At 38.2% G+C, this 15,342-nt stretch overlaps 1 protein-coding gene across 3 annotated transcripts in view; it reads right to left on the bottom strand.

Annotated features, from left to right (window-relative positions):
• LOC122068269 overlaps positions 1-15,342 on the bottom strand; it is a 64,406-nt gene that overhangs the window by 29,966 nt on the left and 19,098 nt on the right. For 2 of the 3 annotated variants that reach the window (XM_042632141.1, XM_042632142.1), the window contains 2 exons: positions 10,302-10,629; positions 2,244-2,426 (listed from right to left, as the gene is read on the bottom strand). In XM_042632141.1, the coding sequence (XP_042488075.1) occupies positions 2,244-2,426; positions 10,302-10,629 (511 nt within the window). The remainder of the gene's footprint in view (positions 1-2,243; positions 2,427-10,301; positions 10,630-15,342) is intronic. The other variant, XM_042632143.1, reaches the window with a different exon arrangement.

The raw sequence follows: 15,342 nt of genomic DNA, 5'->3' as shown, positions 1-15,342 counted from the left end.
ACATTCCAGTGATGTTTGGATTTCCATAAAACCTTAAAGGAATAGAACCATGAGGATTCTCCTCATCACTGGCATACACAATATTGCAAAAAGCTACAAATAAAGACTTGGAAGAAAGCATTCCATCACTCTACGGATCTAAATTTTTTAATAAATAAAATCAATGGACATTTAAAAAAAAAAAATTGAATATTTCAATAACCAAATTTGTTCTAAATCCCTTCCCTAAAACCCTTATGGAATCAAAGATCCCAAACAATCCCATTTGGTGATATCTGTCCACCAGGGGCCACTGAAAATTCTTAGCATTCGATAGTGTGTACAACCTAGGGAATAAATCTCCCAAAGGAATGTCCCCACCCCCCCACCACCACAAACTTCCCTGAAACTTCACTCTCCCTATTTCTCACATTGTATCCAATCCAATGCAAAAAACTAAGGAGTAAGCAAACTAATGCTCATCCATGAGGCCTTAAGAGTTACTATCTGAGATGTCTAGGAGTCCCATCCCCCATGATATATCCCATACTTAAAACCTAATCACCAAATGCCACAAAGAATGTGGTTCAACATTCTATTCTGATTGCTTTCACTGAACTACTTACCCTATATATGAGGAGCTGAACTAGCTGTTTTCTTTCTCTTCACGAGAGTACTTCGCTTGTGATGCTTCCCGAGCTTATGTCAATAAAATAAGTAACTCTCTTTTCGTTCATCCATCCTCAACCCTCAACTCATGGGGTGTGAGTGCTAACACCGAATGCGTAATTCAAGTTCGAAACTAAAGGGACGGATTGCTCAGTTTCGTAGCTCCGTTTGCCAGGCATTCCCTAGGAATGATTCCCAATTTCCGGTATCACTGAAAACTTGTGATTCCGGTCAAGTCAACTACTTTTTTCAGCAGCTGTTTTATATGCTCATGTTGGAACCAATGAGTGATCAGAGCGACCTGCAACTTACCAGCATGGGGAGTTGCGATCAATGCCAAGATGACTCCTTTGCACCAAGGATCTTCAGAGTACCACAAATAGTTGGATCGTAAGACTTTATCTCACATCCCACTTCCTTTCTTCCTAGACCACTCCTCTTCCCACAAACCTCATTCCCTCGGTTACCTTTGGATCTGCGTTAAGAGAAAGGTTTGGAACCCTTGACTAACCCGGTAATGATAGTATCTCATACTAGAACCGGTGGCTCACTTTTTCTAAGTAATGGGGAGAGGACCGAAACCCACTCAAAGAATCTTCTGAGACAAAGATGGGCTATCAAGAACATAGAGGAGGTAGGATGAGCAGTTGGTCAAATCTAGTATGGATCGTACTTGTGATACGAAGTATTCCGGCGATCCCCACGATCCAAGTCCGAGCTGTTGGAATTGGAATAAGTTCGGATCACGAAACTTTGTGATCTTCTTTTTGGGAGAACCTCCATAACCATTCGCCAAGAGAGATGTGTTCCAAACGAACACGTGCCAATTTCTGAGCTTCCTTCCTCCATTGGAAGGCAAACTGTGCGAGTTCTTTTATGCTTTTCATAGTCAGTTTCTTTGGAGGTGCTGGGAATCGATATGTAAGTAAGGAATTTTTCAGTTGGGACCACTGTCTTTGTCTCATACTTTCATTTTGGTCATTAATCGAGATAAAACAGAATAAAACCCCAATCCCAAACTAACCCTGTCTCCAGGTCACAACAAATGCTTTAAAACCAAATTATACCACTTATATGGGAAGAAACGAAATCCCATCATTATTTATCCCCAAAAAATGAAAAGAGAAAGAAAGAACCCCACCCTCATCAATCATCATATTGTCCAAATCATATATCAAAAGGGAAAGGTAAAGAAAAATAAAAAAGAAAAATGTATACTAAAAATTTTCAGACCCCACAAAGAGTGGAAGGTTCTGTAAAAGGGATCCCTCTCCCCCCCCCCACCCTCGCCACCCCCCAAAAAAAAATTTGATAGACATCCAACATGATATTGGAAAAGGTAAACTAAATCATTTCAGTGACAACCAAAGCATGGAAAGTTCAGTACACAGTGATCCCCTCCAACCAAAAAAATGCATTTTATAGAGATCCAACAAGATATTACATTTTATATGCCCCAATCCACCTATGATATGACGTCAAAACTTTATTGGTTGTGAATTCCTAGAAGCAATAAAAATTAGAAGGACCTTCATTGATTGATAATTGACCAATAGGAGAGAGAATAAAATATTTAAAGAAAAAGGTAAAGGAACCTTAGAGGAGGACAAAGTTTGATCCGCAAGTCCAAAAGGGGTTCCATCACTAAACAGACGTGTCCCAATTGGTGAGGGAGTTTGGGATCCAACAAGGCTCAAAGATGGAGATGTCCATGGAGGCCTAGCACGCATATATGATTTTGCCACATCCACAGGTGAACCACCATCACCCTCAGCAACCTGTGAAAGATTTTCAATAAAAGATGAAGCCGGATGCAAGACAGGTACTAAAAGGAAAATAATTTGTCATCCAACTAATAGAATTAAAAGTTAAGACTCCAAAGATAGGTGATACTCGCAAAATTCCAAGAACAAAGCATCATCAGTTGCAATAGGACCATTAAAGTCCATCTTAATCAAAAATGAAATTCCAAAGAGAAGAACAGGAGGAAACCTGCTATCTGTTTACAATAAATCCAGATAAGGAAAGTCAATTGTACGGAGTTTGATCCAACAGTATTTGGAAACTATTTAAATAAATAAAAGCTCAACAGAAGTCAATAACATAAGGAAGCACTCTGGCACACCCAGGATTAGTATACAAGATTTGGTCAACCAATTATAGTGCCACATGTGAAGGTTTCAATCACCATTGCAGTCCTCTTTGATTTCTCTGCTTGAAATCAATGGAAACATAAAGAAAATGATAACGAAGGATAAACCCTAGAAATTGCAGATTTACTGCCCCAAATTCCTATCAAAGAAAGGGGGAAAAAACCAGAAATTCTACTTGAGAAAACGACAACCTTGTTGCCCTAACATCAGGAAAAAAATTTGCTGCTACTGCTGATTTTCTTCTATGAGGACCACAGATTCAGTCAACTGCATATTCTGAGTAGAGAAGAGTGCTGTTATGCTTTCTACATCAAGTTAGTGCGTCTTTCTTCCCCTTCAGATCAACATATGGCCAATAAAATGAAAGAATAACAAGACCCTATCCATTGGAGCCACCATAACCATATATTTAGGAGCCACCCACCAAGGAGATATCCAAGGGACAACATATAATAATAAACCTAAAAATGTCAAAGAATGATTTCTAATTAGATATTTAAGTCCATTACAAGTTCAAACTTGATAATCATTCTAAATGAAAAATCAATTCAACATAAACGTAATCCTGACTTTCGTTGAATCACCACAATTTCCCATCAGGACAGATTGTCGCCATGCTCTTCTGTCCCCTTTAAGCAAACCATTTCAATTAACATCAAAATATTAATTAAACTGAATTAATTAAAATAAACAATAAAAATAAAAGGAATATAGACCATGTCCATCTTTATACCACTTCACAGATACTAACATCATGTCCAAACAAATCAATTATATGTTTACGTATCTTCCATCTTTATGAATATGAATATGAAAGAATTATTCCATTATGATTTATGTTATTAATTAATAATAACTAATATAATAATAAATTTTATAAATAAATATATATAAATATAATGAAATATAATATTATCAATAAAAGAACTATAACTATTATGACTAATATATTTAGTAGAATCACTTGCGCAGAGTCAAAAATGAATTTTCCCCGAAGTCTGTAGACGAACCAATCCAATAAATCCACTCATAACAAGTTCCTACATGAGTTAGTCATGACTGGATTAGGCTGTGATCAGTTCCAGATTCCTGATCATACATGAAAGTATTCTAGTCAATTTGAACTCACCAATAGCTTATCGATTCGAGGAATTTAAGAGTGCTTTTGTTTTCTTTTCCTTTTAAGATCTAAATTGACCTTAAGCTTTCCTAAGTCAGTCATAGTTTATCATCTACTATTCTTATAAATAGAAACGCCATTCAGCCCCTCCACCACCACGCCCCCCCCCCCCAAAAAAAAGGAGGATTTGAAGATTATAAAGTTCATAAATTTCTGAAATAAGCTGCTGTGAATTGAGGGATATCTCCCGTTACCAGAAATTACAGCTCGGATCCATACAACTCCATCCCTGTGGCTATTCTGTTCTTCCGCTAATTCTCAGATTCTGCTACTGTTTGCAAGCTCTGTTATACTCAGTTAATTTGCATTCAAATAGATTCAGTTAGCTTTCTAATTTATTTATATCAGAGTCTCTGTTCTGGGTTTCTGAATCTTTTAATCAAATACATCAATTCTGATCAAGCTGATTTCAGCATAGTAACAGTGGATTCTTCAGAAAACCACTTTTCTGTAACCAGAATTTGACCATACCATGCAGACCTACTCTGTCAGCAGAACAGACCCATCAACTGGAGTTTAAACCCATACTGGTGGTCTGTTTGAGTGCAGTTGCAGAAATTTCCATGATTCTATTCAGCTGTCCTATCCTGCAATCCTGCTATTCTAGTATGCTATTTGAACTGCTCTGTTTAACTATTAGATCCCATTAACCACCTTCCAGCTTCCACAGAATAGTTCCTTATGGTAAATAATTGAGTGTTACCCCCCCCCCTTCTTAAAAAAGATAATTAACAGAATCTCCCAACTTTTAAAAAATTAATTAGAACTCTTAAGAGAGAATAAAGAATCGTTTACATCTTCCCTTCTAACTATTCCACATAAGGAAATTCCACGCATTTTTAAATTTCTACTTTACCCTTACTGGGGGGAAGATCTTTACCTCTTGCATTTTTTAATAAATAATTCTGAATCATTCATTGGATTGTCTTGGGTAATTCCAACCTGATACTGATCTTTTAAACCATGGTTTCTACCACAATTAAAAAAGAGAGGTCAAAGTAATTAAATCCCCCAGAAAAAAAAATCATGCACACTGGCTTCAGCAAGGTGTATTTAGGATGGCAGCCTCAACATCTCTGACAATTAGACTCCAAGCTTTCACGTGTAATTAATGCTCCCTGATATGATGCTCCACCATCCCAGTCACCACCTTAAGCCTTGTAGCCGATATATGGCCACAAATGTACGTAAAGCAGGAAGAAGACTTGCCTAAGGTCTGAATTAAACTCAAATACTACACAAAGAAAATATAGGAAAAAAAAAAAAAAGAACAATGGTATCTGTGAAAGTTCTGAAATTTCCCAACATGTAATCAAGTATACGTCCACTATATTGAGTCAATTTCGTACAATCCTAAACTTTTAGCATTAGTTTTGAAGCAGCAAAACAGTAAGGTTGCTCCATTGTGATCACGGATTTGAGTCAGGAAACAGCCTCTCAGCGAAGTGGGGGTAAGGGCCGTAAGGCTGCGTATATTATGACCCTTCCCAGACCCTATAGTGGCAGGAGCCTCATGCAATGGGTATGCCCTTCTTTTTGAAGCAGCAAAATCCATTTCAGAATGACAAGCAAGCTCTTTAAATTGGAGATTTAGAAGTTCAAGAGAAAAATATTTTCAATGTCACTCATGCATACACAAATTCCCCATAACAGATATGACCAGATATACAGATAATCCACCACACCCCCAAATCCTACCCACCTCCCAGGCTCCCACCCCCCTATAACACACATATATGCAAACACATCTACAGACAGATGTACAACACTTATATGACAGATTACATGTCACCGATCAAGAAAGAAAATGTGCATGGATGAATACATATGATACAGTGCAGATGAAGATGAGCTAAGCTCATCCGTCAATCATTTGGAAATACGGGCTCTTTCCAGTTCTACCTTTGTTAATTTCTCACTAATTTACTTCCATTGCCAATCCAAAATCATGTAAATTATCAGCAAAATGGAAAGGGCTGACCACACGTTATGTATTGGCCCTTAATTTCAAAGGAGCTACCATTTGTAAATAGGATTAAATTTCAAATTTTTGGACAGATTTCCTTTTCAATCAAATTTAATCTAATATACCTTTCTGAGGGAGGTTTCCCAGCTCTCTTCAGCACAAATTGAACATTTTCATAGGATCCAAGATCTAATGGGGTTCAAGCATTTAGTTTCGCAGCCAGGGAAAAAAGCCAGAATATCTATAAGAGCCTAATGTGGGAGATAGCCTTGAGAAAGTGAAAACCTCTCGCATGTTAGCATAGAGGGTTGCCTCTTTACCTCATAAGGTGCCCCACAGCCCCACTCATGCTGTAAAGATGAGAAAAAAGTCAACATTTGTTCATTCATTTTGATTTTGGGAAAGGAGATTTGGCACCACTTTTGGGGAATCCTTGGAATACGCTGGACCGCTTCCTTAGACATTTGTGAATTTGCATGGTTTTGGAATTCTTCTCCTCTGCGAAAAGGGGCGCAGAAGTGTTGTAGAGATATACCCTAATGGAAATATTATGGACTATACGGGAGGAGAAAAATAACAGTGGATTTAGAGATAAAAGGAAGTTCCCCGTGAGAGTGTGTGCAAAGTGATCATGGGTAAAAGCTGCAAACTGGGTCACTAATCAGCAAATCATCAGAGGCATCGCTTTTGATTATATAATCAGAGAGTGGGGACAGGTAGCGAGTCCAAACCTCTTAGAGAGGTCACAGTGCAGGAGTGGACAGCCCCCATCATATCCTCAGTAAAGCTGAATTTTGATGAAAGTAATGTGGGCAACCTATGGTCATTTTAGGCCCTGCCCCTAGCTCTTTTAGCTCCTTCCATCTGAATCTGATCACTCCTCCTTACTTGGGCATTCCAAGGCCTACGTTGAACATGGACATACCAACTTAAACGGCTCCGAGAATGTCATTTAAGGTGGTATGGCTATGTTCAACAGAAGTCTTGGGAATGTCCCCAGTAAGGAGGAGTGATCAGATTCAGATGGAAGGAACAAAATGAGCTAAGAGCAGGCCTAAAATGACCATAGAAGTAATAGTAAGGAAAGACATGCAAAGTCTAGGTCTCGTCTCGACTCTAGTATGACCTCAAATAGAGTTGTTTGGAGGGCAAAGATCCATGAAGCCGACCCCATTTAGGTGGGATGTTTCTGAGGTATTGCTTTGTTTCCTTTTTTATTTTTTATTTTTTTATTTTGTTTCTAATTTCATTAGTTAGAACTTAACAAGTAATTAGGAGTTGCTATTTTAGTTTTAGATTTATTTAGGCAAGTTTTAATTTCAGTTTATTATATAAAGGCATGTAACCCAAGTTATCGGACAAGTTTTGAGAATGGATTGAATTGAGTTGTTAGGGCCAGATGGGTACTCTCTCTCTGCCATGCTTCCTTACCTTGTTCTACAACTTCCGTACTCCAGCCATAAGGAATTGTTTGACCTCTCTAGTGTAAGATCGGTTAGAGCTGAAACTTTTAAGGTTGGATTACCCTCTAGGGCGATCCAAACCCTGGCGTATTGGTCTCCTAATCCTTCTCGCAGGTGTGTTTTCCTTACCTGGAACCAGTTCTGCTTTTGGTTCTACCACCAGTTAGAGTTCAGACGTCAGAACCTCTCTCTTCCTTTGCTGTTTAGGGTAACCTTAGCTTCATCCAAGAAGCCTCCGACTTGGGAACCTTGCCCTAAAATATGAGATCCAACAGAGCCCTAGGGAAGAAGTTCTCTTCTTTGAAGCTGCAACTGGTTTTCCGCTTCTGGTTTCCACTTGAACGGTGGCTTGAAACCCTTAATTGTTTATTTCCATATTAATGCCCCTCCATGCCCTCCTTATTACAGCTTGCCATTGAGATTTTGTGATTCCAAGAATACCCTTTACACTGCATGTCCCGCTTCCCTTCTTTGTCTCTTCTCTTAAAGTGAAGTTCCCATAATTACAATTCTGCCACTATTAAAGATTCTACTTTAATTACAGTTATGGCATTCCATTTAATTACAAGAGGGCCATTATCACTTCTATGGATCTTAATTATTTAAGTGGGCCCAAAGGCGATCTGATTCCGGTTTTGGTACTTGGATCCGCATCAACTATTGCTATATGCAACTAGTCCATGGACTCATCTCATTGTGGAGGATGACTCGGCTTTGGTTATAAAATGGTTATCACACAAAAAACATACTCCATGGAAGCTGGCCATCTGGCCAGGAGAGCAAGTTCTCTAATGCAACCAAGGAAACATTACGTCCTCATGGAAGCCAAGAGCTACCAAATATTGCAAATGCCCTAGAGTCTAGCCTAAGGAGTGGTAGATATAGTTTGTACATAGGGCCATATCCAACTGTATGATACAATCTCTTTTTTGTCTTTTGTAGAGGGGCACAAGTGGACTTTTTGCTTTCTTTTGATTTAGTCTGTGTCAATACTTCCTCATAAAGTAATTTTTGGACATGGCCAACTAATTTTGTTACTCTATAACTAAAAAAAAAGTTTATCTAAGGCTATCTTTGGTATGATTTGTATTTGTATTTATCGGACGTATTTCTATTTCTATAGATGTTTGGTATGATTTATGGTCCTCATTTCTATTTAATATAAATTCAAATAAACTACAAATCACAAATTACTCCTGAGCTATTTGTAATTTGGGGTCACAAATCATTTATAATGATTTGTGCGCCAACTTTTAAAGATCACGTGCTGTAATTGCCCAAAATCAAGGATAAAGAAGTAATTATAGTTATATTTTATAAATCCCTCTGCCGATCTATGCTTGCACCATATTTCTTCCATAAAGAAACCCTGTCATGAAATCGTACTCTCACTCCCTCCGCAAATTGTTCAGTGAACGCGTTTGTGACTGGTTGCGAAATCTCGAGCATTCACCTTAGTTGTGGCTGGTTGATCTCTGCTCGCCTCATCAACCCCAAGCTGTTCAAACACCTCCACTATGATGATTGCCTCCTAGCTTTTGATTTAGATTGCTTTGCTTGCTTAATTGCTTTCATCTCATTCCTTATCTGAATCAGATATGGGGGCAGAGAAGAGGTTTCTCACCCTCGTTGCTTCCTTTAGAAAGAAAATCCGACACCATAGTTATCTTCATCCTCCCTCCATGGCTCTCAGTTCTTATAGCCATAATGGGAGTGTTCTTGCGGTCGGAGGTTGCTGGTGGTGGCATCTTTTCTCCTACCTTTGAATTTGAAAGGCATAAAAGAAATGACTGGGTGTGATTGCTTGCTGGTTTGTGTTGATAAAGGGCATCAAGTGTTCGACAAAATGCCTCAGCCAAGATTGGTGCTGTGGATATCAATCATGCGCATCTATTGTAGAAATTGTTTTGAAAAATAAGAATACCAAACCTATTTTTCATTTCATAATCAATTCTATATAATAGGATCCAAACAGGTTCTGTTTTTTAGATCATAAATTTTTATATAAGTTATTTTCAATAAATTGCAAAAAAATGCAAATACAAATCATTCCAAAGAGAGACTAAGTAAAAGGGTTAGAGGTACATTTTTCTAGTGGGTATTTGGATGATTGAGAAAGAAGCATTTTAATACCCGCTTTTTTCCCTCTTCTGTTGCAGCCTTGGGGGGGAAGGAAGACTATTCTTAAGCATCGAAATACAAGGTCCATAAAGCCAAAGCAGAACAAAATCACTAAGCCAGTACATTATCCGGCCACTTCTACGTGGTGATGGAAGAAATCCACAAGCACAACAGGAAATATTTTAGATAATAAGAAATATTGGCATCCAACGGAACAAAGGAATATAATTTCACATATAAATATTTTTCTGTGAATTGTTTTACATATATTAATATATTTATGTAATAAATGTACGTAGACATACATTGAATTGTTCAAGTTAAAATGCTAAAGTACCAAAGGAAATACTACTTAGATGAGGTTTCCTAAAACAGAATTGTGCAGAAAATTCATAATGAAACACCAACATACACGCCCAAGTCCTTGCCACCAAAAACAAGAGGTGGGGATGAACCTTGACTGAACTTACGCCTATACCCTCCCCAGAAAGAATGGTTTTTACTAATGGAACAGAGCTATAGAGTATATGCATGAACATACGCCATATAAGACACATTGTATAATCTTCGAAAAACTGTATCTGAACTTTGATCAACAATATAACTAAGATTAGCAAGACTCTACTGCGAGAGACTAGGTATTATAAAACAATCATGAATTAACAGAACTAAAACAACAACCAAGCTGAGCAGTGCGTACGAAATTTAATACATAGACATAGGCATGAACGAAGATGAAAAGTAACATTAACAATCCAGATATTACTCACACTTAGCTGCATGATAGAGTTTGAATGGTACATTTCTTGATCCAACCCTGACTTTGAACTTGGTTGCAATTTTTTCTCCTCCAACCATTTCCTTGCCTCCATAACAGCTGTGTTGCATAAATTTGGCAAATTTCTTTCAAGTTCAGAAGCATTGGGAGTAGGTGAATTTCTTGTCTGCAACTGTAGTTGGAGAGCTTCTGGAAATACAAAGCTACTCCCAACTGTTCTGTCAGGCAACTTCTTCTGCCTTGTATCCTCTACCTCTTTAACATGAGGACAGTCTACAACTCGTGATTGAATAATCTTTGTTAGCCTATCGCATTCATCCCTGGTAGTAAATGCCAAACATCCAACTTAAAAGAATGAACCATGGATAAGGGAGCGGGGGGAAATAGAATATTTAACAGCACTTGCCATAATCTATCAAGGACATGACATCAAAACTAAATGGAACCGCTGGGGGACTAAGTCATTTCAAAGACCTAGAAAAACGATATTTCCTAATATGCTAACATCTGTTGACTGCAAAACTGTAATTTATTGGTTGCATCGGTGCAACTAGAAATGTCAAGATACATTTTTATGCATAAATGCTTGCACAGCATTATTTTTTACTTTTCTATCATGTTTCCTTGTTATACTCAATCATTTAATAGAGATCTGACACAAAAGCTGCTATAAGAATGGGGCAGTGATCAGATTACCTGTGAATAAGCTAGCCAGCTAACCCAAATAAACCATAAGAAAGAGTACCAGTAGTATTCTAGTAAATACATGCAGTGGGTAAGAGATTATTGAAACACCCCTAGATACCTTTTCTGCGCTTGAACCAAGCACAGGTGAGGCAATTATTTTTCACAATAATGCCCAGTATAACATATATATTTCAAGAACAATCAGAGTTTTTTTTTCCCCCCCCTTGTTCAGGATGCTTAGATTTGAGTTAGAAACAGGTAGATAAAGGTTGAGTATATCAAATTTATGAACTTATTGTGCATTTATACAAGAAGAGACAATATAGTTTAAAATACTGGGGAAGAAGGAAAAAGTTCATAATCCATCTGGTAACTTGGAAGGGAAACAAGAAAGAAAGTACATAGCAAGACATCTGAAGGGCAATGGCAATGCAAAGGCAATGTGGACATTATTTTGGGAGAAGATTTAATTCTCGATCAGTTTTTGGTAGAATTTTCCATGGTTGAACGAGAAGCTGCTATCTGAGCCTAGTATTTTTTAGGTGGAAATGGTAACATTGGATCTGTTGTGAAATTAGCCTTCTGCTCAACTATTCAGCATATTTCGGCAGAGAGGAATTTTAGAATTTTTCAAAATCAAGTCAGATCTAGATACCAGCTTGTAAGGAGACGTGCTTTCAAGATGTGCTACCATTCCTTTGAAAGGTACGAGTAACCGTCCAATCAGCATATTGCTGATCATTGGGATCTGCAAGTAAGCTGGATTACTAAATTACCAAAGGCTTATTCATGATTTCTCCCCCCCCCCACTGGTACGTTTGCCCTCCATTGTAAAGGGTCTCTTTCGGATGATAGAGCTGCTTATGGTCAGAGACGGTATCGGGAACCAATTCTTGCTTATGCAGGGTTAGGTGATGAGCTTTCGGTCCTAGCTATGGAGTTGCTAGCCATTCAAAAAGGATTGCAGCTTTGTGTTGATAAAGGGATTCTTGAGGTTTCCATTAGATCGGATTACATGCTGGCCATTGATATGTTAAATGGGAAAAACCGATGGCCCTTCGAATATGCAGGCTTCTAAGAGTAAAATCCTGCACCTATCTTCTATACTTAAGAGCAAAAAATTTAAGCATGTTTGGAGGGAACAAAATCAAAATGCAGATAATCTAGCTTCCTTGCCATCTTCAATGGTAGAAATTAATTGGATCCCTACTCAGTTTCCCAGTGATCTCAATCATCTTGTTTGAAGGGATTCAGCTTTAGAGACTTATTTTCGGTAGTAATCCATGTGAGATGCTCATTCCTTTGGTTTTTTCTCCTTTTGTTTGGCGGGGCATGTCCTGCCTAGTGTAGGGACCTCTTTCCCCCTTTCCTGTGTACTTTTTTCTTCATTCTTTCTTAAATACATCATTATTACCTATCCAAAAAAAAAAAAAAAGCTGAAAACTTTGGTAGTTTGTTATTAGTGATTCTGAACCATCACCAAAAGAAGTGAAGGATGATTGGAGTCCCTTAGAGTCTGTTCCTGTCCAGGGTTGATGCAGTACACGGCCAGCCCAAACATGCCCCTAACTAGTCCTATTGGACTAAGATATAACCAGCCCAGCCAAGCCTCTTTTCTGTCCATCAACTTAAGTGCAGTCAGGCCCATATTCTGGTTATATCTAAGGCCCATCTTCTGGTTATACACATATTCTGTCCCCATCTTGCTTAGAGGAGATTTGTTACAAGATTAGGTTGCTGGAATATTTTCTAGTAGTGCTAATATATAGTTTCTATTTCTACGTAAGTAGTTAAGCTATCAACTAAGTAGTAGTTTCTATTTTATTTACTTCCTATTTCCATGTAATAGCATTTGATATTTTCTAAAAGGATTCTATTCTAGCTTTTCCTTGGCAACCAGGTAGCCCTCCATGCATGGAAGGATTTCTAATTTCGTACTTTGGCCATTGGTTATTACAGATCACGGAAAGGGGGCAGCCTAGCCCATGATTGGATGATTTGAAGAAAACTAAGCTCTATGTAGTGTGTGCTGCTGTGGTGAAGCTTTGGACTTGGACTGGTAGTGAAGCCTCCCCCCCCCCCCCACCCGAAAAAAAAAAGAGAAAAAAATCTATCTTATCAACTTCTTCTCTTTCTTCTTTCCTTCACTGTTCTGCAGATTTTCCAGCAAGCTAAGATATCTGACAGTGGGATATTTCTGGTGATTTCTGTCCTTTTCATTGTGTTTTAATAATCTCCTACTGCTGTTCCTATTGCCCCTTTGATTTCCCACTAATCCCTTATTGTTTGCTTACTTGGATTGATGTGTTTCTGTCCTGTGGTTATTGTGTTCTCTTTACCTCACTTTATCTAACCTAGAACACATCAAGGGTAAGACTTCTTGGCGGAGGTTTCTATGGCCTTTGTTTTGCCCCTGTAGAGGAAGCGAAGGGTTTCTTGAGCCTGGATATTTGCAAGTTCAAGGGTTGAGATATAAGGATTCAACAATGCAAACCCGTTTTTTGATAGAGCCAATGGTTTTGAGTAATAGTAGGATCTAATTAATGCTTTCGGCCTCCCTCTCCATTTGTTATCCCCCGAGATTTTCAAAGCCATTAGAGACACAGGCTGTGGGTATGTGAATATCAAGAGAAGAAATGTCAAAATAGAGATGCTAGATCAATTCCAGATCCTGATTGCATGCCCTTTTTCAGGGCTTGTCCCAAGAACTATTAATGTAGAGATTCAAGGTCTTTCTTTTGACATAAGCAATGCTATGTACGGAGAAGAGGCATCTGCAGATTGACAGCCAGTGTTGCAGATTTGTGCAAGGCCACAGATAGAGAAGACATGCTAGAGGCCACAAATCAGAGGGTGTCGAACCACAGTAAATCAGGATGAAGAAATGAAGCAAAATAACATGCCTATTCCAAGCATTCCAGATTATGACCCAACAGCCCCTAGAAGTGAGGTTGATGCCCATTGCATTGGTCTCGACAAAGATCAATTGAGATCTCTCCAGCAGGGCAAGCATAACTATTTCGGGCCACATGGCTGGGAGGGAGTATGACAATGGGGCCACAAATCTTGATTTAAATTAACTATACATTCAAACCAAAACTTGAATGTTGAACTTAAACTTGAATCACGTCAGGCTGCTTGCTAGTTGCTAGTGTTGTGGGGTTAGTGAGCTGTTCCATCTGTTATGAGCAGCCCAGGATGGTATGGACCCCACCACTAACATAAGGCTATCAAATAATGGTTTAAACAACTCTCAAGCCCTGATCCACCCCAAGTTCAGGCCCATAATTCACATTCCATTCATAAAATGTGATGGCAGTACCACAAAACCATTGGATAAGTTTTATATCCTATTATTGCTCAAACCCTAGTGCAGGTGATTCCAGAGAATCAAGAAGATACAGAGGTTTCATCTCCACAACATTTTCCCAATCGAATCAAGCGGAAAACTCTCATGGAGGGTCTGGTAGCAATGACAATCTTTCACAGCATATGGGAGAAAATCAAAGGTTAGTGGTCAAGCAAGAAACCCTAAGGTGTGTACCCTAGGTATTCTATTCATGAGGCATGGGATTCTTCAGCTGGAAGCAACAAGGGTACCAAGGGAATTCTTACTTCTCAGGAAAAGGTAGAGCTGCATGATAAGTTCTCACTCGTAACCATAGTTGTCAAGGTGTCCAGGCGCATTGGTCAACTAGGCGCACCTTGGCATCTAGGCGGTTTGCCTGGGTCGTAGACGACTGTTGCCTTATTGCATTACATGTTGCCTTATATTTTGGGACTTATTTATACCAATTATCATTTAAGTAAATACTTTCATTTACTTGAGATATTATTCATAAATAAGCAAATACCCTTCTATTTGAATCCAATAAAAATAGCTCAAAGATTAAATTTCAAAAGGATAAAAAGTCAACCCCCCCCCCCCCCAAGTCCAAGAATAAAAACTAGATTTTTTTGTTGTAGAGGTGATTTTCAACTTTCAAATGTTGGGGTTTTTCTCAATTCTGAAAAGTTTATTAATCTTATCATGGTAAAACATTGCCAAAACCCAAAATTCCGGTAAAATAATATTTTGTTTTGATGTCTATAAAATTATTTTCATTCAGGAACATTTAAAAGCATTCGTGTATTTTAAATAAGTTTGACTGAAACATAACTTTGTCACTACAACTCAAACTTAAGTAATCTTAGACTTGTTGGAAAGCTAGTTTTGTACTATACCTAATACAAAAAGTCTCATGTAAAAATAAAATCATTTAACTAGTCAAACTTATTATAGAACAAGGGCATTTCTCTAATGTTGATTTTTTATGACTTAATGTAACTTAATGTTGATTTTTTAT

The sequence above is a fragment of the Macadamia integrifolia genome, unplaced genomic scaffold (genome assembly GCF_013358625.1).
Source record: "Macadamia integrifolia cultivar HAES 741 unplaced genomic scaffold, SCU_Mint_v3 scaffold367, whole genome shotgun sequence".
Lineage (NCBI taxonomy): Eukaryota > Viridiplantae > Streptophyta > Magnoliopsida > Proteales > Proteaceae > Macadamia > Macadamia integrifolia.
The sequence above is the reverse complement of the archived record's forward strand: the minus strand, read 5'-3'. Positions and strand labels throughout refer to the sequence as shown.